At 53.7% G+C, this 21,889-nt stretch overlaps 1 protein-coding gene and 1 non-coding gene across 2 annotated transcripts; both read left to right on the top strand.

Annotated features, from left to right (window-relative positions):
- The first annotated feature begins 1,096 nt into the window (after window positions 1-1,096).
- On the top strand, window positions 1,097-9,893 carry VPS18 (VPS18 core subunit of CORVET and HOPS complexes). The gene is made up of 5 exons (XM_055537405.1): window positions 1,097-1,574; window positions 2,653-2,794; window positions 5,595-5,686; window positions 5,813-7,683; window positions 8,547-9,893. The coding sequence occupies exons 1-5, from the start codon at window positions 1,484-1,486 to the stop codon at window positions 9,270-9,272; spliced, it is 2,922 nt and encodes a 973-aa protein (XP_055393380.1). The 5' UTR covers window positions 1,097-1,483; the 3' UTR covers window positions 9,273-9,893.
- On the top strand, window positions 8,080-8,152 carry TRNAE-UUC (transfer RNA glutamic acid (anticodon UUC)). Its single transcript has one exon. It is a non-coding gene; the product is annotated as a tRNA-Glu (tRNA).
- Window positions 9,894-21,889: the final 11,996 nt, after the last annotated feature.

Consider the following 21,889-nt stretch of genomic DNA (forward strand, 5'->3'; position numbering starts at 1 on the left):
CTTTCACCTCACAATCAGCATTAACTACCTATTTATGGGCCCATCGCCCCTCTGGTATATGATCTTCCAGGACGGTTGTTGTACTTATCTCTGTGACCCCAGCACCTAACTCAACGCCAGGCAGAGAGTAACTGCTCAACACGGAGGAGCCACTACAAACCAGAGAAGAGACTGGGTAGCACATAGCTTCCTACTGGCCGAGCCACCATCTCTGCCACTTTCTGGAAAGTGGTGGGTCCCTGGACGTGGGAGAAGAGAGGCCAGGACTGCTAGCCTGTGCCGTGTGAAGGCAGGATTTAGGTGGTGTTTAGATTGAAGAAAGGAATGTTCTCCTGGGGACCTAGTGTGTGTGTTAGTCGCTTAGTCGTGTCCGACTCTTTGCGACCTCTTGGACCACAGCCCTCCAGGCTCCTCTGTCCATGGAATTCTCCAGGCAAGGGTACTGGAGTGGGTAGTCTTTTCCTTCACTGGGGACCTAGGGCAACGGACTATTTTTAAATGTGCGAGCGGGAGCCGACCAGAGAGGTTGAGTGGTCTTCTGCCGGAGGGAAGCCTGGGCGTGAAAAATGCTGGGGACCTTTTCAGAGGCTGAGGCTGGATTGCGCTGGGCGGGTCTGGGAAGGCGACTGAGAAAGCCAGGATTGCCTCCTGGTGTCAAAGTCTAGAACTGCAGCAGAGTCCAGGAGGGTGGGGCTTGTGTTCAGCGGGGCCAGTCCACCACCTAGGGGCTTCCTTGGTAGCTCAGTCGGTAAAGAAACTGCCTGCAGTGCAGGAGACCTGGGTTCAATCCCTGGGTCAGGAAGATCCCCTGGAGAAGGAAATGGCAACCCACTCCAGTATCCTTGCCTGGAGAATCCCATGGACAGAGGAGCCTGGCGGGCTACATACAGTCCATGGGGTCGCAAGAGTCGAACACGGTTTAGTGACTAAACCACCACCAGCTCGGACTCTCCGCAGCAGAGAACGGAGAACTCCGCTCCGAGAGCCAGCTAGGCCATAGCCCCGCCCGTCCACCACCCTACCCCGCCCCTACCATCATCCGGCCCCGCCCACCGCAGACCTCACTGCACCTCCCAAGGGCCGGCTCCGCGACGTTCCTGCGCCAGCAAACGTGGGCCTCTGAGAACCCGGAAGTTACGTTATAGGCGTGCGTCCCAGGGGCGGGAGTCAGCTGAGCTGCTCAGGCGACGTTGGGACCACCTGAGATCGGCTAAGGGGAACCGGTGCTCTCTTGGGGGCGTGAGTTGGGTGCAGGACTGCGCCAAATTCAAGGAGGCGGGCTCTCTGATCTTCTCGCTCTATAAGGCGAGAGTGAAAAGATTCTCAGGATTTTAAAGAGGAGGAGTTGGCGGTGGCGGATTGCCAGGATCTGTCAGATTCCTGTCGAGGCTGGGGAGTCGCAGCTTCCAATCCGGGGAGACGGGGATCCCTGGGGGGAGCCCTGTTGTAATCCCTGGGACGGAGGACCCAGAGGCCGGGCACCATGGCGTCTATCCTGGATGAATACGAGGACTCCCTGTCCCGCTCGACCGTCTTGCAGCCCGGCTGCCCCAGCGTGGGCATCCCCCACTCGGGTAAGGGAAGTGAGGGCGCCACTGCACCTCTCGGCTCTCCTGGCATCTGCATGGGAGGAGCGGAGCGGGTGGCTCCAGGAGCTCGGGTTCACCTCCTGGACCTGCAGTCTGGATTTAGGCCCTTGGTTCTCCTCAGGTTCTTATGGCCTCCAGGCGGTGGATGGTCGAAGTTTGTAAGAGCAGCAAGCACAGCCGCGTGATCTAGGCCATGCCACTAGAGTCCTTCTAAGAGGGAACTGGGACTCGGATAAGGAAGTGACTTGCTTAGAGGGCAGCAGTTGGGAAAACTGAGAATAGGTTCAGATGAGAATAGGCTTCATCTGATTCAGTGTTTTTCCCATCAGTCCCCTTGTGGAGGTAAAAGAAAGAATGAGTAAAGAACTGGTGAAAGGGGAGTGTTGTAGGGGAAGGAGGGATGAGCCTAGAGGGAACTCTGTCACTGAACAGGGGAAAATGAAGTATCTTAAGCTTTTGGTAGAGCTGTTTGCAGCTGGATGGTGAGGGGAAGTTTTTGTAGAAAGTAGTACAGAGTTGGCAGAGGCATCTGAAGTGCTGAAATATTTTGAGTAGTGATAGAGAAATGAAAGTTAAGGCTAGAGAGAAAGTACCAGCAGTTTGTTAACCAACTGATTGGAAGGGTTTCTCAGGGATCCCTCTGCCCTCATTCTTCTGGAGATTCATTGAGAGCATTATTGCATGGGCAGGGAGGAGGGAAGAAAGTGGAACTAGATGACTTTAGTTGAGCTGGGATTGCTTGGCCAAAGACTGATAAGGGAGAACACTCAAACTTTCCCTCATTACCACCAGGAGCAGGTACATAGTGGTTTAATAGCATCCCAAGGGTTCAAAGAATCAACCCCTTACTGCTTTCAGAGGTGTGGGAAGAGCCCAGAACCTACAATGTAGTGTAGGACTAATGTAGAGGTGATTAGTAAAGTGCTTGATATATTGATATTTAAAGTGTCACTAACCAACATCCTGGGGTAGGAATATGTTAGAAGAAGGTGGAGGGGAGCAATCTGCCTCTTCTTGCCCTTCCTCTGTTTCATAGTTAACCTTTCTTTTGCTTCTTGCCTAGGATATGTGAATGCCCAGCTAGAGAAGGAAGCGCCCATCTTCACGAAGCAGCGCATTGACTTTACCCCTTCCGAGCGCATCACCAGTCTTGTCGTCTCCTGCAATCAGCTCTGCATGAGCCTTGGCAAGGATACACTACTCCGGTAAATGAAGACCCAGAAGGTTTAGGAGTGTAGGAAGTGGATTGGTGGTATTTTGGAACTGTTGATTGACCAGGCCTTTCTTCCATTCTGGGCAGGTGAAACAGTGATTTGGGATTTTGGGGAAATATCCTATCCTTTCACAGAGAGAACTGATGTAGTGTAGTAGACCTGGACTCAGAGCTCAGCTCTGCCACTTACAGCAATGGAATCTTGAGCAAGTCACCTGGTCTCTCTGAACACGTCCCTTCATCTGTTACAGACTCTGTGTGTGTTTAGTCACCAAGTCGTGTCCAGCTCTTTGTGACCCCATGGACTGTAGCCCACCAGGCTTCTCTGTCCATGAGATTTCCCAGGCAAAAATACTAGAGTAGGTTGCTATTTCCTTCTCCAAGGGATTTTCTTGACCTAGGGATTGAACCCCCGTCTCCTGTATTGCGGGCAAATTCTTTACCACTGAGCCACCAAGGAAACCCGTTACAAACAGTACCAACCCACAAAGTTAGTCATGTAGATAAGTGGAACTGTCTAGAGTCCTGAAATAAATTCACTATAAGTAGAAATAAAATATCTCAATAAAACTGGAAATATCTCAAGTAAATGGAAATAATACATGACAAAAGGTGTTAGCAAAATTTTTTATCTATTCAGAATAACCATCTGAGATGAAACAGAGCTAAATCTCTGTATCACAAAAATGAATTCTAAGTAGAATAATTATTTAAATATAAAAAAATAAGCAGTGTGAATATTAAAGAAAATTTAATAAATTTCTATGTCCTTGGGCTTAAGGGAGACCTTCTTACTCAAGCTAGAAAATCAAGAATCCACAAAGGAAAAGATAGATTTGACTATGTAATTGCTGTTATGACAGAATAAAAATAGAAAAGCATATGAGGCAGGTCAGGACAAAAGACGGTGGGAAAATAATGTTTTTCCATCTATGACTAAAGATTAACATTCCTGTTCCTTAAAAAACCCTTTGAAATTAATAAGAAAAAGTTCAGTAGGAGAGGAAAGGTAAACAATATAATAAACAAGCAGTTCACGGAAGAGGAACTCCAAATTTCCAGTAAACATCTGAAAATAGTTTAAACCTGTGGGAAATGCACATTAAAATAACAGTAAGGGACTTCCCTGGTGGTCCGGTGATTAAGGCTCTGTGCTTCCAATGCAGGGGACGTGGGTTCAATCCCTGATTGGGGAACTAAGATCCCTCATGTTGTGCAGTATGGCCAAAAAATTGAAAAAAATAAATAAATAAAACAACTAAGATACTATTATTTTTAACCTATAAGATTAGCAAGAGTTTAAAATAGCAGTGTATGATGCTGGTGAAGATATAGAGAGATGGACTCATATATTGCTGGAAAGAGTATAAATTGCCACCACCTTTTGGAAAAGTAATGTCTGTTAAACTTTAAAATATCTGTGACATTTCCTGGCAGTCCCACTTTGGGAAATTCAAGTAATAGAAAGAAAACTACGAGTTTGAAAGGTATATATACAAGGATGTTGATTGAAGCCATGTTTCTGGTAGGAAAAACTAGACCCAAGCTGAATGCCCATCAGTAGGAAAATGATTAAGTTATGATTCGGGCATAAAAGGAAATATTATGTAGTTATTAAAACAATGAGAGCTGTATCTGTTGACCCAGTGGAATGTTCATGATATCATTGAGAAAAGTAAGGTATAAATTATAAAAACAGTGATAAAATAACTTTATGTTGTGAACATGGAGAAAGACGTTAATATCACTTTTTTCTGGTGGGAATAACAGGAATTTGGAAGGAAAGTCATTAACTTTTTCTTCGTACATACTTACTTTTTGTTTTTAAATTTGATTGTGTGGGGTCTTAGTTGCGGCACATGGGATCTTCAATGTGGGTCTCAGGCTCAGTTGCCCTGAGGTTTGTGGGATCTTAGTTCCCTGACCAGGGATCAAACTCGCATTCCCTGCATTGCAAGGTGGATTCTTAACCACTGGACCACCAGGGAAGTTCCCCTTCATACAATTTTGCATTGATTCTTTGGTTAGAATGAGCGTATCATTTGAAAAGGTTTTAATAAGGGAAATACCTTAAATAGGGAATAACCTTAAGGAAATACCCCTCAAGATTACTGTGAAGATTAATTGAGGTCATACTAGCTCAAGCTCTTAGCATGCTGCTGGGTATCTAGAAAATGCTCAATAACCATTAGCTACTATTTGTGGTTCCCTTTTTACCCCAGCATTCTGGGATGTCCCTGCCCATCTTCCTGGAGGCACTGGGGGTGTGTTGAGCAGAAGCAAAAGACTTCTGCTTAGTGACTCTCAAAATGAAGTAGATTCTCAGAGCTGAGGGTTCTGAAGGAGGACTCCATATGTGTTTCAGAGTTCCCTTGGGATTGTATTCAGAATTTTATGTGTCTGTGTAGATTTCAGGGAGGAAAGGTTGTGTCTTTCATCTGATTATAAAGAGGTCTGCTGCTGCTGCTGCTGCTAAGTCGCTGTAGTTGTGTCTGACTCTGTGCGACCCCATAGACGTACCCGACCAGGCTCCCCCGTCCCTGGGATTCTCCAGGCAAGAACACTGGAGTGGGTTGCCATTTCCTTCTCCAATGCGTGAAAGTGAAGTCGCTTAGTCGTGTCCGACTCTTAGTGACCCCATGGACTTTAGCCAACCAGGCTCCTCCATCCATGGGATTTTCCAGGCAAGAGTACTGGAGTGGGGTGCCATTGCCTTCTCCATAAAGAGGTCTGTGATTCAAAAAAAGGCTCTGCCCTCTTCTGGAGTCATGCTCTGACTCTTGTCTTGACAGCATTGACTTGGGCAAAGCAAATGAACCCAACCACATGGAGCTGGGGCGCAAGGATGATGCCAAAGTTCACAAGATGTTCCTGGACCCCACTGGTGAGTAGTGATAGAGTTCTAAGGTGGGGATGGGGACTTTTGAGGGCAGGTCACTGCCGGGGTGGGTGGGACCTGAGGGCGGGAAAGGCAGCATCCTCTAGGGTGCCATGCTTTGCCCTCCTCCAGGCTCTCATCTGCTGATCGCTCTGAGCAGCACTGAGGTCCTCTATGTGAATCGTAATGGACAGAAGGTTCGGCCCCTGGCACGCTGGAAGGGGCAGCTGGTGGAGAGTGTGGGCTGGAATAAGGCCCTGGGCACTGAGAGCAGCACGGGCCCCATCCTGGTTGGCACCGCCCAAGGGCAGATCTTCGAAGCAGAGCTTTCAGCCAGCGAGGGTGGGCTTTTTGGCCCTGCCCCGGATCTCTACTTCCGTCCATTGTACGTGCTAAATGAAGAAGGGGGCCCAGCACCTGTGTGCTCCCTTGAGGCTGAGCGGGGCCCTGAAGGGCGCGGTTTTGTCATCGCCACCACTCGGCAGCGCCTCTTCCAGTTCATAGGCCGAGTGGCGGAGGGAGCTGAGGCCCAGGGTTTCTCGGGGCTCTTTGCTGCCTACGCTGACCACCCACCCCCATTCCGTGAGTTCCCCAGCAGTCTGGGCTACAGCGAGCTGGCCTTCTACACCCCCAAGTTGCGCTCTGCGCCCCGGGCCTTCGCTTGGATGATGGGAGATGGCGTGTTGTATGGATCGTTGGACTGCGGGCGTCCGGACTCCCTGCTGAGTGAGGAGCGGGTCTGGGAGTACCCAGAGGGGGTGGGTCCCGGGGCCAGCCCACCCCTGGCCATTGTCCTGACCCAGTTCCACTTCCTGCTGCTGCTGGCAGACCGGGTGGAGGCAGTGTGCACGCTGACGGGACAGGTGGTGCTGCGGGACCACTTCCTGGAGAAGTTTGGGCCGCTGAAGCACATGGTGAAGGACTCCTCCACGGGCCACCTGTGGGCCCACACCGAGCGGGCTGTCTTCCGCTACCACGTACAGCGGGAGGCACGGGATGTCTGGCGCACCTACCTGGACATGAACCGCTTCGACCTGGCCAAGGAGTATTGTCGAGAGCGGCCTGACTGCCTGGACACAGTCCTGGCCCGGGAGGCTGACTTCTGCTTCCGCCAGCGTCGCTACCTGGAGAGCGCCCGCTGCTATGCCCTGACTCAGAGCTACTTTGAAGAGATTGCCCTTAAGTTCTTGGAGGCCCGACAGGAGGAGGCGCTGGCCGAGTTCCTGCAGCGAAAACTAGCCAGTTTGAAGCCTGCCGAACGAACCCAGGCAACCCTGCTGACTGCCTGGCTGACGGAGCTCTACTTGAGCCGGCTCGGGGCCCTGCAGGGTGACCCCGACGCCCTGAACCTCTACCGGGAAACCCGTGAGCGCTTCCGCTCCTTCCTCAGCAGCCCTCGCCACAAGGAGTGGCTCTTCGCCAGCCGGGCCTCCATCCACGAGCTGTTGGCCAGCCACGGGGACACGGAGCACATGGTGTACTTTGCTGTGATCATGCAGGACTACGAGCGCGTGGTGGCTTACCACTGCCAGCATGAGGCCTACGAGGAGGCCTTGGCCGTGCTGGCCCGCCACCGTGATCCCCAGCTCTTCTACAAGTTCTCGCCCATCCTCATCCGTCACATCCCTCGCCAGCTGGTGGACGCCTGGATTGAGATGGGCAGCCGGCTGGATGCCCGGCAGCTCATCCCTGCCCTGGTGAACTATAGCCAAGGTGGCGAGGCCCAGCAGGTGAGCCAAGCCATCCGCTACATGGAGTTCTGCGTGAACGTGCTGGGCGAGACCGAGCAGGCCATTCACAATTACCTGCTGTCGCTCTATGCCCGGGGCCAGCCGGCCTCACTGTTGGCCTACCTGGAGCAGGCCGGGGCCAGCCCGCATCGCGTGCATTATGATCTCAAGTATGCGCTGCGGCTCTGCGCTGAGCACGGCCACCACCGTGCTTGTGTCCACGTCTACAAGGTCCTGGAGCTGTATGAGGAGGCTGTGGACCTGGCCCTGCAGGTGAGCCGGTGATCCTTGACCCCATCTGGGAGAGAGGACTAGAAAGCAAGACATGTTGAAAGTTGGGGGGGTTGGACCGTGGCTAAGGGGTGCTGGCCTCTCTCGCAGAGGAGCTGTTGTACAGAGGTGAAGAACACGACTCAGAAGTCAGGGTTTGAATTCTGGCTCTGTCTTGTACTAGGCTGTGTGACCTCAGACTGGTTTCTGAACCTCTTTTTGCCTCAGGTTATTCAGCTGCAAAATGGGGATAATACAATAAGCACTTCCCTCACAGGTAAGTTCTGCATACATGCTAGCCACAATTGCAGAATGGGAAGGTGCTGAGTTGCATTGCTCAGATCATGAATTATCACCTATTTAGGATTATATAAAGTGCTATTTAAAATTTGAGGGAATTTCCTGGTGGTCCAGTGGTTAGGACTGTGCATTTTCACTGCGAAGGGCACGGGTTCAATCCCCGGTCAGGGAACTAATATCCTGCCAGCCATGCATTGCAGTCAAAAAAAAAAAATCAAATTCCTGGGTTTGAATCCAAGACTTACTGAATCAGAATGTCTGGGTGAGGGCCCAAAAATCTGTATTTTGGCTATTTCCCGAGGTGATTTTTAACTTTGCTAATATTGCAGGCCCACCATTAATAAGTAGCATTAGCATAGCTCTGACAGGGACAGGCCCGTTACTGACAGGCCTTCCTGTTTCAGGTTCCTTCCTGTTTCAGTAGCCCCTATTTCAGCTCCCAGAAGCCCGATCTTTCTTGTTGCCAGGAGTTCTGGGCATCTATTCTCTCGGGCATCTGTCTTTCCCACAGACTCTTTCCTGAGTGGGGAGGGGACTTGACCCTAACACTCTCAGCTTCCCCACAGGTGGATGTGGACCTGGCCAAGCAGTGTGCTGACCTGCCTGAGGAAGACGAAGAGCTGCGCAAGAAGCTGTGGCTGAAGATTGCGCGGCACGTGGTGCAGGAGGAGGAAGATGTGCAGACGGCCATGGCCTGCCTGGCCAGCTGCCCCCTGCTCAAGATTGAAGATGTGCTGCCTTTCTTTCCTGACTTCGTCACCATTGACCACTTCAAGGAGGCCATCTGCAGCTCACTGAAGGCCTACAACCACCACATCCAAGAGCTACAGCGAGAGATGGAAGAGGCCACAGCCAGTGCCCAGCGCATCCGGAGAGACCTGCAGGAGCTGCGGGGCCGCTATGGCACCGTAGAGCCCCAGGACAAATGTGCCACCTGCGACTTCCCCCTGCTCAACCGCCCCTTTTACCTCTTCCTCTGTGGCCACATGTTCCATGCTGACTGCTTGCTGCAGGCTGTGCGGCCTGGCCTGCCGGCCTACAAGCAGGCCCAGCTCGAGGAGCTGCAGCGAAAGCTGGGGGCTGCTCCACCCCCTGCCAAGGGCTCTGCCCGGGCTAAGGAGGCTGAGGGGGGCGCTGCTGCTGGGGGGCCCAGCCGGGAACAGCTCAAGGCTGACCTGGATGAACTTGTGGCCGCTGAGTGTGTGTACTGTGGGGAGCTGATGATCCGCTCTATTGACCGGCCCTTCATCGACCCCCAGCGCTATGAGGAGGAGCACCTCAGTTGGTTGTAGGAAGATGTCAACCCCGATAGGCGGGCAGGCAGTTGAGGGGCTGTCCCTTCTTGGGAAAGCCACAGCATCATCTGTGCTCAGTCTCCTGGAGGCTGCTGGGCTGGGACGGTAGGGCGGGGGAGTGCAACTATCCCTGTTGCCCTTGGGTATCAGCTGATGCTTTCTGCCCGCTGCCTGTGCTGGTCTTCGGAGCTGCCTTAGAGCTGCTGTTTTGCCCAGGCCATAAGCCTGCTTCCCCAGTAGAGGGCCATAGCCTGGAGAAGTCAGAATTGTGACCCCATCACTATCCCCCTGCGTGTAACAGCTCTTTTCCTTTTCACTCTCCACACACCTGTTCTCCTGGAGCATTACCTCCTATCCTAGCCTTCCCTATCACTGTGGCTTGTCTCTCTCAGAAGCGCTCTCTTCTGTCTGCCTCTCGGTCCCGCAGGTGAAAAGGCCAGCCCCCCAAGCCCTGGGCATGGGTTGGGGTGAGAGGTGGGGCTGATGGTGGGCCTGCCCTTGTGCACACACTGTCTGGGGCTCCAGTGTGAGGGGTGCCCTGGGGCAGAGAGCCTCCTGGAGGACAGTGGGAGATGGTGATGAGGTGGAGAGCATTAAACTGTCTGCATTGCCCTGGTACTCTGGAGTTGGTGCCTTTGTGTTGATGCTGGGGAGAGCGGTGTGTGAGTGATCTCTAAGAGGGACTGGGGTGCCACAGGAAGCTGCCAAGGCCCTTCATACTTTCAAGCCTTGGCCCTTGTTCCTCCTGGAGATGTGACAGGATGATTTTTTGATTCTTTGCCTTCACTCTGTTCTTTCTGACTCCAAGCTTGGGTTGGGCTTTAAGGCCTACCCTCCCAAGTCTGGGCTTCCCTGGTAACTCAGCTGATAAAGAATCCACCTGCAATGCAGGAGATCTCAGTTCGATTCCTAGGTCAGGAAGATCTCCTGGAGAAAGGATAGGCTACCCACTCTGGTATTCATGGGCTTCCCTGCTGGCTCAGATGGTAAAGAATCTGCCTGCAATGCGGGAGACCTGGGTTCGATTCCTGGGTTGGGAAGATCCCCTGGAGGAGGGCATGGCAACCCACTCCAGTATTCTTGCCTGGAGAATCCCATGGACAGAGGAGCCTGGAGGGCTACACACCTTGGGGTTGCAGAGTCTCAACTGAGCGACTAAGCACAGCACTCCCAAGTCTAGGAGCAGGGTCTGTTCTTCCCCTTGGCCAGCAGATGGTGCTGCTCCCCACAGAACTCTCCACACTCAGGCAGCTGGGGGCGCTGACTTCTCAAGTCTTGGTCTGTTCCCTCCCTGGTTGTCCCAGGAGTTTTCTGCTAATCTCAATGCCTAATCATAAATCTAAGCCCCTCATTCTTCCTACCTCCACTGGCTCTTACACATGCTAGATTTTGCTTGCCTGTCTCTTCACCAGCCTGGAACCCTGCCTTCTCAACTTCTGCCCAATTTTGATACTGCCCTACCACTATTTGGCATTTAATCGTAACACTGATGTTTGTTTCATTTTTTCATGGAGTCTTAACCACTGGACCACCAGGGAAGTCCCTTAACTGTAATGCAGAGGTCCGCCATGGAGGTGAGACTGCTGCTGCTGCCATCCATAGCATTTGGCAGATATGTTTTCTCCCTATCTAGCTCCTATGACCTACCCATCCCCCCCAACTTATACTTCTTTAGTTGTGGCTTGAGGCTAAGCCCTAGGAAGTCCTGAAGCAGGGCCTTCCTGTGACATCAGCTGAGCACCCTTTGCTCCATGGACTGGTGTTCACAGTCCACTGCCCAGCTTTATGGGTGTGGTCAGTCAGCTGCCTAGACTGAGACGAAATAACTAGTGAGTGTTCCTGGAATCAGGCTGGGGTCAAGTCACCTGGCTAGTGATGGCTCTCCCAAGACATTTATCCTCTGCAGTTCTGGGAGAATCTTGTCCTGCTGATTTCTTCCCCAACCACTAGAACAACAGGGTTTGTTCATGGCCCCTGCCAAGGGATAGGGCCAGAAGCTGTCTATCTTTGATGAGCCTCAGACTCCCCATCTTCCCCCTGAAGCAAGAATGGAAACAAAGGGGACCCTACCCATCCTAATCCTGTTCCCTTTCCAGTGCCCCAGGAAGATTTGGGGGGCCTCCTGCTCCCTTCCTCTCCATGTGGCCTAAGGCTCCCCTCACACCTAGACATGCCCAGTCCAGGGCTCAGGGTACTGCTCCCCACTGTCTACTAGGTAAATCTTGGCCTACCACTGGTCTGGTCACTTGCTTACTTGGAACAGCTTGAGGCTTCTGTTTTTGCACATAATGTGTGCCTAATAACATGTTAGTTAAGCAAAGGCTGCCCTACTGCTCCCTCCTCCCAGAAGACTTGGCTAAGACAGCCTGGGACACCCCTGCCCCTTCTGTCCTCTCTTAAGCCTGCCCATCTGGTCCTAGGCTGCTTCCTCTTTCCTGGAAAAAGGCCCCAATCTTCTCTGGCACCAACAGAATGGGGTTCCGTTGAGTCAGGGCAACGGGAAGCCACGGCTCTTAGATCCCTGGAAACCAAGCAAGGCCTGGAGTGGAGGGAAGAGAGAAGGCCCTCGGGGCCTTGGCCCTAAGCCTGGGGGGAGGATCAAGAAGGGGGGGTGGGGGTGGGGGAGCAGCTGCGTGGGCAGGGTCCAAGATGAATGAGCTGCTTCTGGAGCGGTCACTGGAAATAGGAGGAGTGGCCACAGTCAGTGACGCTGGGATCAGGGCAGGAGGCCTGTAAACAAGGAAGCCACCTGGGGGAGATGCAGGGCGGCCACTGGTCCTGGGGAGCAGGTGCTTCCTGAGGCCCGCCCTTGAGAGGGCCCTTGTTGGGGGGGCTGCGGGGGGCGCCTGGCTGAGTCAGCGGCGGGCACTAGGGGGCGCTGTCTACTGGCTTCCCTAACCCAGCAGCTCCTTTCCTCTGCCCCAGGGGGAGTGGCCCCCGAGGGTGTGCCCGCCCCACGTCTGAGGCTCGGCCGACTGCCCACCGCCCTTCTCCAGGCCAAAGCCAACCCTGGCAGGGAGGGCGCAGGGCTCAGAGCCCGGACAGTCCGGGAGTGAGTTCATTCCCCAGGGACCACCGACTCCCAGCAGTTCCTGCTCAGCCTCCTCTTGCCCCGCTGCGCCCAACTCGCGTCGCAGGCGGGACACCCTAACCCCATTGGTTGGGAGGGGGCCACCAGGCTCCAGGCTGCCCTTGGCGCTGCCCCCCTGGCGCCAGGGAAACAAAAGGTTAGGGGGCCCAGAGGGAGTTATCTGGCCCCACTACTAACACCGGGAGAGGGGGCAGGGAAGGGGGCCAAGAGGGGCACACCTCCTCCTCACTCCCTCAACTCTGCAGATTCTTCGAGACACTTTCACAGGCGGAAATTCCCAGAGGTCAGAGGAGGGAAACGGTTAATTCCTTTTATTCAATGGGTCCCCCCTACTCGCCTCCCCCCAACTTCCTCCCTCCACTTCCCGCCCCCCCCTGTGTGAACAGGAAGTGGAGAGGAAAAGGCTCTGAGCAGTGCAGCTGGGAGCAGGAGGCAGGGAGTGGGCGGCAGGCTTAGTGCCAGCCCTGCCCCTCACGGTTACTTGCTGGAGGGCCAGACCCACTGTGGTCTGGGAAAGAACCTGCAGTCCCGCGGGCGGGTGGCAGCAGAGCCGGGAAACAGCCTTGAGTGCGAGCGCCCTTCCCTCAGCCTGCTTCCAGGTCAGAGGCTGCTGCACCGAGGGTGCAAAGCGTCCTCGGCCGAGACCCAGCTGCCCTTGCCACTGCAGCCCCACCCCCACTGCAGGCTGGGCATCCCGAGGCTGGCAGGCATCTCTTCAGGCAGCCGCCGGTCCTGGCACCGGCTCCAGCCACTCAGCCCCTTGGCCCTGCCAGTTCTTTGAAGCTCATGCAGCGCTTCCTGTTTGGGGCAGGCGATGCCAGGGCCCCTCCCCCACCATTGTTCTGTAGAGACCATAGGTCCATCTGTTGCCCCATGGTGGGGCCCCTAGGCAGTGCCACAGGGGAGCAGCCCCACAAAGGACCCTGCTGGCAAGCTTTGCTTACATGGAGCAAGGCTGGGCCCTGCAGCAGGTTGAGGGTGAATGGTGGTCAGAGGCAGGGCCAGGATGAGCAGTGGGACAGAAGGAGAATGCTAGATAGTTCTAGGGCCACCCTCTGCTTCCTCCTTCACCTAGAGCATGGAGACTATACATGCTGGGAGCTATGCATGCTGAAGCCACCAGGAGAGGGACACCATTCTTACGCCCAGCTTCCAAAATGGAAAACGGAGGCACAGGGACAACTCTGTCTAGGGCTGGCCCATAAAGGAGCACCAAGTAGGGTCCTTCTTTCAAGGTGATTAGCCTTGCCCACTAAATGCCCTCTATTAGGGGCTTTCCTCTCTGTGAGCAGCTTTGCCTTTTCTCAGCTTTCACCTTGAAGTAGCCTGTGAACTGAGCAGCAGGAGCCAAGAGGTCATAGGAGGTTAGGGTGGCCCGTGGCTGGTGACCACAATTGATGTCCACTGAGAACAAGCCCAAGCAGGCCTGGAAGAAAAGGAGAAAGGGACATAGGTTTGACCCCCAGGAAGGTGGGTGCTACTTCTGGTTTCCAGGCTGCTGTGACCAAAGGTCTATTTGTGTTTCCCGGGTGGAGAGGCAAGTGCCATGTGTCTCTAACTCACCTCCTCTGCCGAGGCCTGATCTCATGGCTCTGACCTTAACCTGCTTCCTGCCATAGGGCTAGGAGCCCAGACATGGCTTCCTGCATTTCCCTCACTAGATCCTCTGGCTTCTCTCCCCAGCCCAGGACCTGCCTTGATCACGGCTCCCAGAAGGTCAGAGTTGCAGGGACCTCAGGTGGAGGTCATAGAGTTCTGTGGGACCCTTATTCAAATAAAAGCGTCCCTTATGGATGTCCACTACCTTATATTGATATGCTGAGCTTCCCTGATGGGATCTGGGCTGGAAGAAGGCAGGGAACATACCTACTCACCATCCTTTCTCCCCCATCCCAATTTCTATGAGATGCCAGGATGCCCAGAATCCAAGTTGGAAAAACCACTGAGCTGGCAACCCCACCTCCTGCTCTTATAGATGCTGAATCTAAGAGGAGAAATTTGTGATACGCCAGGCTCCATCCAGGATCTAGTCCCTTCTCCGTGAGATTCAGCATCAGTCAGTAATGATCCTACACCTTCTGGGAGCCAGATACGGTCCTAGACCCTTTATTGTGCTCGCTCTCCATCTCCAGTCAGGTGGGTTGAGCTGAGAGACAGAGAGGCGATCTGGAAAGAGCAAATGCAAGTCTTTGCTCTACTATTTACCAGCTGTCAGTTTAATCACACCCTCAGAACCTCAATTTCTTCACTCGTTAAACTCAAACATAATAGACCTAGAGAGGCTTATGTGAGCCTAAGGGAGAGCAGGGCAGCACATCTGTGGTTAACCCAGGACCCAGCGCCCACACACCCCTGATGCTTGCTTCACCTCCACTCTCCTTGTGCCTGTTCCTTTAGAGCTGAGAGCCTGTGACCCCCCTCTCATGGCTCTCTCCTCATGAACCCTTTTGATCACGTCGGAAATCGGAGTGGAATTGGAAGAAAGACGCTTACTTGAGATTTTTCTGCTTCTCAAAAGATGGTGGTTTCGGGGGAGGAGAGGTTCAGGATGAGTATTCGAGAGGAAGCCCTCAAGCATATAGAGTGTGGCCAGTGAGGTGGGACAGGGTGCTGTTAGGGAGCGGGGTCTGATCTCTTGGAGGAGAGAGGGCACTACTCCAGCTCCAGGGAACAGATATGAGAGGCTGAGGGGACTAGGCCAGGCACGGGCTCTTCTGCCAGCTTGCCCTTCTGGTCCAGCCCAGAGCTTGCACAACAGCCTGGCTGGCTGGCACTCCCCAGAGAGCCTCAGGAAGTCCCCCTTGTCCCCCCTTGACCTTTGACCTTTTGGGCCTGCTGCAGGCCAGAATTCCAGGCAGCTGTCCTTTCTTTACCTTCTGTTCCTGGCGATTTCCCTTTAAGGCTGGGACTCAGAGACACCCCAGACCACCCCCCACTTACAGTTCATCTTTTTACATGCTCCCAGTACAGACCAGCTGGAGCCTCCCCTAGGGCAACTCGCTCTGTGAGCCAATGGGGACCCCTGGCCACAAGCCAGGATCCTTGGCATTGGAAGGGCCCAGTCTTTACAGGGGAGCCCCCCCAACAAGTGCTCCTGAACTCCAGACATCCGACTTTAGCCAGGCCCGACTTTTAGCCTTGTCTCAAAGTCCAGGGGGTAAAGCCAGAAACAGCAGACGGAACTCCTCTTCCTCGCCGTCATCCTCTGAGCACAGTCAGGAGAACCCTTGGTACTGTTCCACATTAAACCATGTTCTACCTCACAGCACTTGGCTCCGCAATCAAATAATTCCCTTTGGTTTTTCTAGCGGACTTTTTGCTTTTATTTTTTAGGGTTTCTAGGCCTTTTTTTTTTTTTTTTTTTAAAGCAATCAGTCTAAATTTGTCATCACACATCCCCCATTTCCGCCCCCAAGGGCCTCCTTTTCATCCCCTGGAATCTGGAAACCATATGTGTGGGCAGAAACCCCCCAGCATCCCCCAGGCACCCTGGCTAGGCTTGGCCTCCACAGGGGCAGCCTGATGGCTGGGGGAGAATCTACAGACCGGGCTGGGGCTGGAAAGGGAGTTTCTCTTTGGACCTTCCCAGCTCAGGCCATGGAGAAGCCGTGTGGTCTAGTGGTTAGGGCTGGAACACACGAGTTCTGTCCCCAGCCATCTCTTTGACTAATGCCAGAAGACTGGGAAAGTCCCCTTGGTACCCAAGGGACTCAGTTTCCCCACCAGCTGAGAGTCTCAGAGCTTCACTTGCTAGCTCATCTCCTATCTGCCTTGGTAAAGAGTTTTTGATCCAAAAATTTTTGCTCTGTCACAAGCTGTGTGATCTTGACAAATGGCTTCATCCTTCTGAACCTCAATTTCCTCTTCTGTTAATTAGAGAGTGTTATTCTGCCTGTCTCCTGGTTGTTTTTAGGCTTAAATAAGAAAACATACTCTCAAGGACCTAGCGTCAGGCCTGCTGTTAAAAAAAGCTCAATAAACAGTGGTTGTTATTGTTAGCAATAAGTAGAAATATGTAATGAGGTGGGAGTGTGTTCTCAGCAGGCATGGCTCCGAGGCCCAACCTGCCCCTGCCCCTTCTGGCTAGGCTGCCCGTCTGGACCTTCCATGGGCCTTCTCAGCTCTAGAAGGCGCAGGGATGCGTTACTATTAACTGTGGATCAGGGCTGAGGCCCTGCTGCTCTTCCCTGTCTCCATGACGACCCCAGCCCCTCCCCTCCTTCCTTCCTCGGGAGCTTTCTGTTTACTGTAAACAGCTGCCCCAGCTCTGCCCTAGCTGATCCCGCCCAGGGCCAGCCAGACCCTCTCTGAAATGGGCACAGGCTAGATGTATGAAGGTCTGGGCCCAGCATCTGGGCTCCACACAGCCTTGAACAGGCTCTGCTTGGCCACCTTGACCAAAGGGGAGGGAAGAAGGGGGAGAGGGGGTTACCTCAGACTAGGGCAGCCAGAGCCTCAGAGACAAGGAGCAGATGGAGCATAACTGAAGAGAACCATGTTGAGAGAGCCTGACAGAGAGACCTCTGGCTTAGCCTTGGACTGACCTGGGTTCAAATGCTCACCTAGATTTGCTTACCGTGTGACCTCAGGCTGGTCATTTAGCTTCTCTCGATTTCATTCAGTTTATTGATTTGTAAAATGGCGATTATGATACCTTCCTCAGAGGATTGGTTGGTATTTAGATTAGTGATAATGCATGTACATTATCATGGTGTATTGCCAGCCTGCGCTGATGATATCTGGATTTATTATTTCACCTCTCAGATGTTCTCATGCTCAGGGACCTTGCACGAATCCCTGTCTCTTCCACCACCTCACATGCCTCAGTCACACTAACCTTCAGGCTTGGGTATGTATACACGCAGCAAACACATACAAGCCAGGCAATGAAGTGAAACTCACAAGTGTCTGAGGCACGAGAGAATCTTCATGAAAGTGGAGGAAGAGTCGAGCTGTTTCCTAAGCCATTACTTGGGCCTAAGTGACCCGTCATTGGAGCTGGGGCGTCTGTGTGTAACACCATCACCAGGTCACCAAATCTGCCTAATTCTGTCTCCAATCAGCCCCCAGGATCACACCCACTCTCCTCATTCAGTTGACCACAGTGCGGGAAGAAAGGGGACGCTGTTAGGGCATGGCTCCCCTTTCCTGGGGTCAAGCTTTTAGGGCAAGATGTCTGGGACGTGAGGGTCCTGGCTCCCAGCTCCCAAGGGGCCCACATTGGCTCCATTGATTCTCCAGCATCCTTGGAAGGACCAGCCAGTTAGTAGAGCCTAAAAGGGAAAAATACAGACCTGCCATTCCCCTGACCACCAGAACCAGGGCAGGCTGGGGTTAGGCAGGGGCATTCATTGATTTGAGTCATTCCCCACAGGACCATGAGTAAGTGTGGCTCTGGATTTCCAGGTCCTACTCCCCACCAAGAGGCCTGCTGGGGTCTTCCAGGACTGGGTCCCTGTTGGCCCCAGGTGTGGCCCTGGGGCTCCGCCTTGGACTTGGCTCATTATGGAACAGGGAGTCACAGCTGCGCAGACTTGCGGGCTTAGCTGACTCTGCTCCCACACCCCTTGGCTGACAACCGGGCCCAACTCTGGGGTTTCTGTCCTCACCGGGGCCTGGGCTGCATGAGGAAGGAGAGGAGCCCCCAGCACTAAGTCAGCCCATGGACAGGGCTGGAAATCCCCCACTTCTTACCTTGGCTGGTTGAGGAAACAGCCTCCCGGCAGAGGGCCGCCTCCCGCCAGGGACTTTTCTCTTGGGGTGACACAGCATCCAGGGCAGCTAGAGGGACCCCAGCCACAGTTCAGCCACCCTTCCCTGGGGTATAGAGACCATCACACACGACCACTTTCTCCCTGGTGGGAAGCATGGCAGCCAAAGGTCCTAGAGCCCAACGGGAACACAGCGGGCCTGAGAGGGTGGGCAGGGAGAGGGGAGGCCACAGCAGGTAGTGATGGCCCGGAAAGTCCACAATGCTGGTGACGTCTGGGCGTCCGACCCGGCCCAAATGGTTCTGCACCCAGAGCTCACCAGCCCCTCCTCCACAGTTCCCTTCCCCCACCCAGTCTGAAAGCTCTCACTGATCTCCCAGAGTGGTGGTCTCCAAATTTTTTAGATTATGAATATCTCTGTATAGGTTATATAGTACAGTCAAAACACATATTAAGTATTATTAAAGTTCAACTTATTTTTTAGATAAACAATTAATCTCAATAGAAATTCTATTTCCTCCACCCCCTGGACAGATAGCCTTGCTCACCCCTGCACACAGCCCACATGGAGCTATCACACAGAGATAGGAGGGTCCTTTTCAGAGCTGACCATCCACCTTGCAGGAGGGTGCAGGGCATGGGAGGGGGCAGGCTAGTTTTCTAAATACATTTGCAAACCACAAACAATAGAGTAATCCACATCTAAAGCCCTTCTGTTTGTTGTTGTGAACCTTAAAAAAAACTTGGTCATCTTAGGTAAGGCCTTATTGCTGCAATCCTGGTTATGCTAAAGCTCCCCGCCCCAAAAGTTCAGGCGTCCTCTCCCTAGAACCATAGGACCTCATGTAGAAAGTGAGCATTTATTGAGGAAGAATACAGAAGCCCAGGATGTGTATGTGTGTGTTGTATATCCACATATGTGACTGTGCGCCTAGGATGTGCCATTCAGACAGAACTTACCCCATGGGCACTGCTGAGTGGCCTGCTCTTCCTGGCCCGCTAGAGGGAAGGCAGGCCCCAGATCCTCTCCCTGCCCTTGGGCATGTGACCCAGACCTTGGATCAGCCCTCTTAGCAGGGAGCAGGGTCCCCTCAGGCAGAGGATAGGGGCCTGACTTTTCTCCCAAGGCCAGAGTTGTCACTGGCTCCAGCTGGCCTGGCTGGCTCTTGGGCCAGCGCTTCCTCCTTGGTTCAAAAGCCCTGCCCTGGAAGGGTGGCAGAGAGGGAGGGTTAAGGGAGGGCTCAACCTCCAGCCCCCTCCCCCCTCACTGACAGCTGTAATCTGCTTGGGAAAATCTCTTTTTTTTCCGCACAGGAAAAAATATTAGTTGTCCCGATAACAAGGAAAACAAAATCCAGCGCAGGGCATCAGAGACTTCCTGAGGCGGGAAACAATGTCCAGGGAGCTCAGTGGAGAAGCCCGAGCTGGGAGGCTGAGGGGGAGCCGAGAGAGGACACTGGTCCAGGCCTATCCGGCCGGCGGGGCGGGGAGGTGGGCGGAGGGGGGGGGTTGGGGAGTGGGATGACAGATCGAGGAACTTGGAAAAAAGATTTCCCCCCCAAAACCTTGAAGTCTGGGCTGTTGAGCTATATCCGGGAAATGATTCAGGACCAGCGCACGTCCCTGAACCGGGTCGGGCTCCATCAGCTCAGGTGCTCTGAGTCTATCTCTCTTCCCTCCTGCTCCCCTGTTCTCCTGGTGTTGTCTCGGGGGCTGGGAGTGAGGTAGGAAGGTCCCTTCCTGGAGGCCCGAAAAGGCCATGGGAACCTCCCCAGCCATCTTGCCTTGTCTGCCCAGAGCCGCTTCCCTGGGTAACTTTCCACTGGGGGAGGGGGTTTCAAGAAGAGGAGGACTTTCCCAAAGGCCCCACCCCCAGGCCTAGGAGACTCTGTTGTCCATTTCCCTCTCCGCCCAGGGCACCTGCACTGTTTGGTCCAGTAGGCAAGACCTCTGATCGCGATGGGCTTGGGGGAGGGGGAGGTGAAGCCCTAGGGTTTAAAACAGGGCCCTGTGCTCCCAACAAGCGATAGTTCTCAACTCTGGCTGCACTCTGGGTCACTTAGGAATCTTTTGGAAAATACCAGTGCCTCCTAGGCCTCGTCCCAGATCGATTACATCAGAACCTCTAGGGAGCAGCTCAGGTGATTCTTATGTATAGTCAGGGCTGAGAACCCCTGCTCCATGAACCTGTGACCCTTTGGTCACTTGCTGGCCGATCCCCTTCACCTCTAGCATCAGCACTGGCCTCACAGGATTCTAGCTCCTCTGAATTTACCACCTTGCCGGTGGTTCCAGAGGTGCCCACAGAGTTCCCTGACCAGCTGGAGGCCAGCTGCCCAACCCAATAGCAGGTTCTGGGTTACGCGCCACCCCCCCCCCCACACCGCTCCTTCTCCTTCCCCCTGGGCAATGACGCCTGGGGCCTTTGTTCTCAGCCAACAGGAGTGTGACCAGAAACCTACCCGCAGCTTAATTACAGCCCCATTCACTGGCCATAGGCTGGCCACGGTCCATACTCAACCTGCCCAGCTCTCCCGCCCAGCATCCCCCACCCCCACCCCACCCCCTATGGCCTGCAGCCCAGGCAAGCCCAGCACAGCTCCTCTCTACCTCCCAGGGTCATCTCAAGTTTTGTTCTCAGGCTGACCAGAGGTTCCTTCCCCACAATCCCCTTAGCCCTTGCTCTCCACAAAACTTAGGGTCCTCAGGGAGATCTCTGCTCTGAGCCTTTGTGACTTTCCCCAGCAAATGGGGGGCCCTGCCGGAGTGCTGCTGCTGTGCCATGCCAAATACTGAGCTTACTCTAAAGTCAGACTATTTCTGATTCTTTTTTTTTTCTTGGTTCATTTTTAAATGTTCATAAGCATGTCCCAGTCTTCTAAGAGCTTTGTCTACAAGGGGATGTGCACACACAGAAAGCCACAGCCCCTCCTCTCAAAGGCTTTCTCAAAACAGAGGGAGGGACTGTAATGAGCTATCACAAGGTAACTACCATCTAAATTCCTTGAAACCTTCTCATGAATTCCCCACCAGCACAGTGCATGGAGTATTTTGAACACTCCAGAAATGTTTGTTGAATGACTATTTGTTTCTTAAGTGGAGCACAGTATGTACCTCCCCTAGCTGCTGCTGCTGCTATCCTCCCCTAGCAGTACACATAAAAGATCTCTCGGGGGTCTGGGACAAGGTGGGGTTCCAGTGGCATCAGATGGGGGAGAGTGGAGGGTAGAATGAGCTGGGGCCTGGGGCCTGACTGAAGAGAACTCACTAGGGTCTTTTTTTGCTTCTGGTCAGGCTTTTACCAGGTGAAGGGCTTACAGGTCCTCAAGGTCTGTCCAGAGGGCCAGTGGGTTACCATTCCTGCTGTCCAAGTTGTCTTGCCCACCTGCAGAATCACCAGAGATCTTGAAAGGCTGGACTACAGACCAGGATTCTCCCTTCTTGGCCTGGGATTCTCAGGGGTCTCCCCTTTCCCCCTGGAGAAGACCACCCCGGCTCCCAACCTTCATCACAGCCCTTTCCAAACAGGTGGAAAATGCTGTGGACAAGTGGCCACCTGGCTACAGGAAAGGGGAAGCCCCAGTGCAGGTCCCTGGAGTTTCATCCTCCCCCAGGGGGAAATGATTGGCCAAGAAGCCACTGCCTGCTCCCCAGAAGCTAAGGCTCTGACCCTTGGCCTGGGCAGCACGCAGCAGGCTTCAGGAGCTTGGAGTGAGGGGGCTTAGAAGGGAGGGGCTCCAGTCCCAGCTGCCTAGCTTTGGGTACTAACAGGCCACGCCGGGGGCAGCCGAGACTTGGAGGGGGGGGCACCA

Source organism: Bubalus kerabau, chromosome 10 (genome assembly GCF_029407905.1).
Source record: "Bubalus kerabau isolate K-KA32 ecotype Philippines breed swamp buffalo chromosome 10, PCC_UOA_SB_1v2, whole genome shotgun sequence".
NCBI lineage: Eukaryota > Metazoa > Chordata > Mammalia > Artiodactyla > Bovidae > Bubalus > Bubalus kerabau.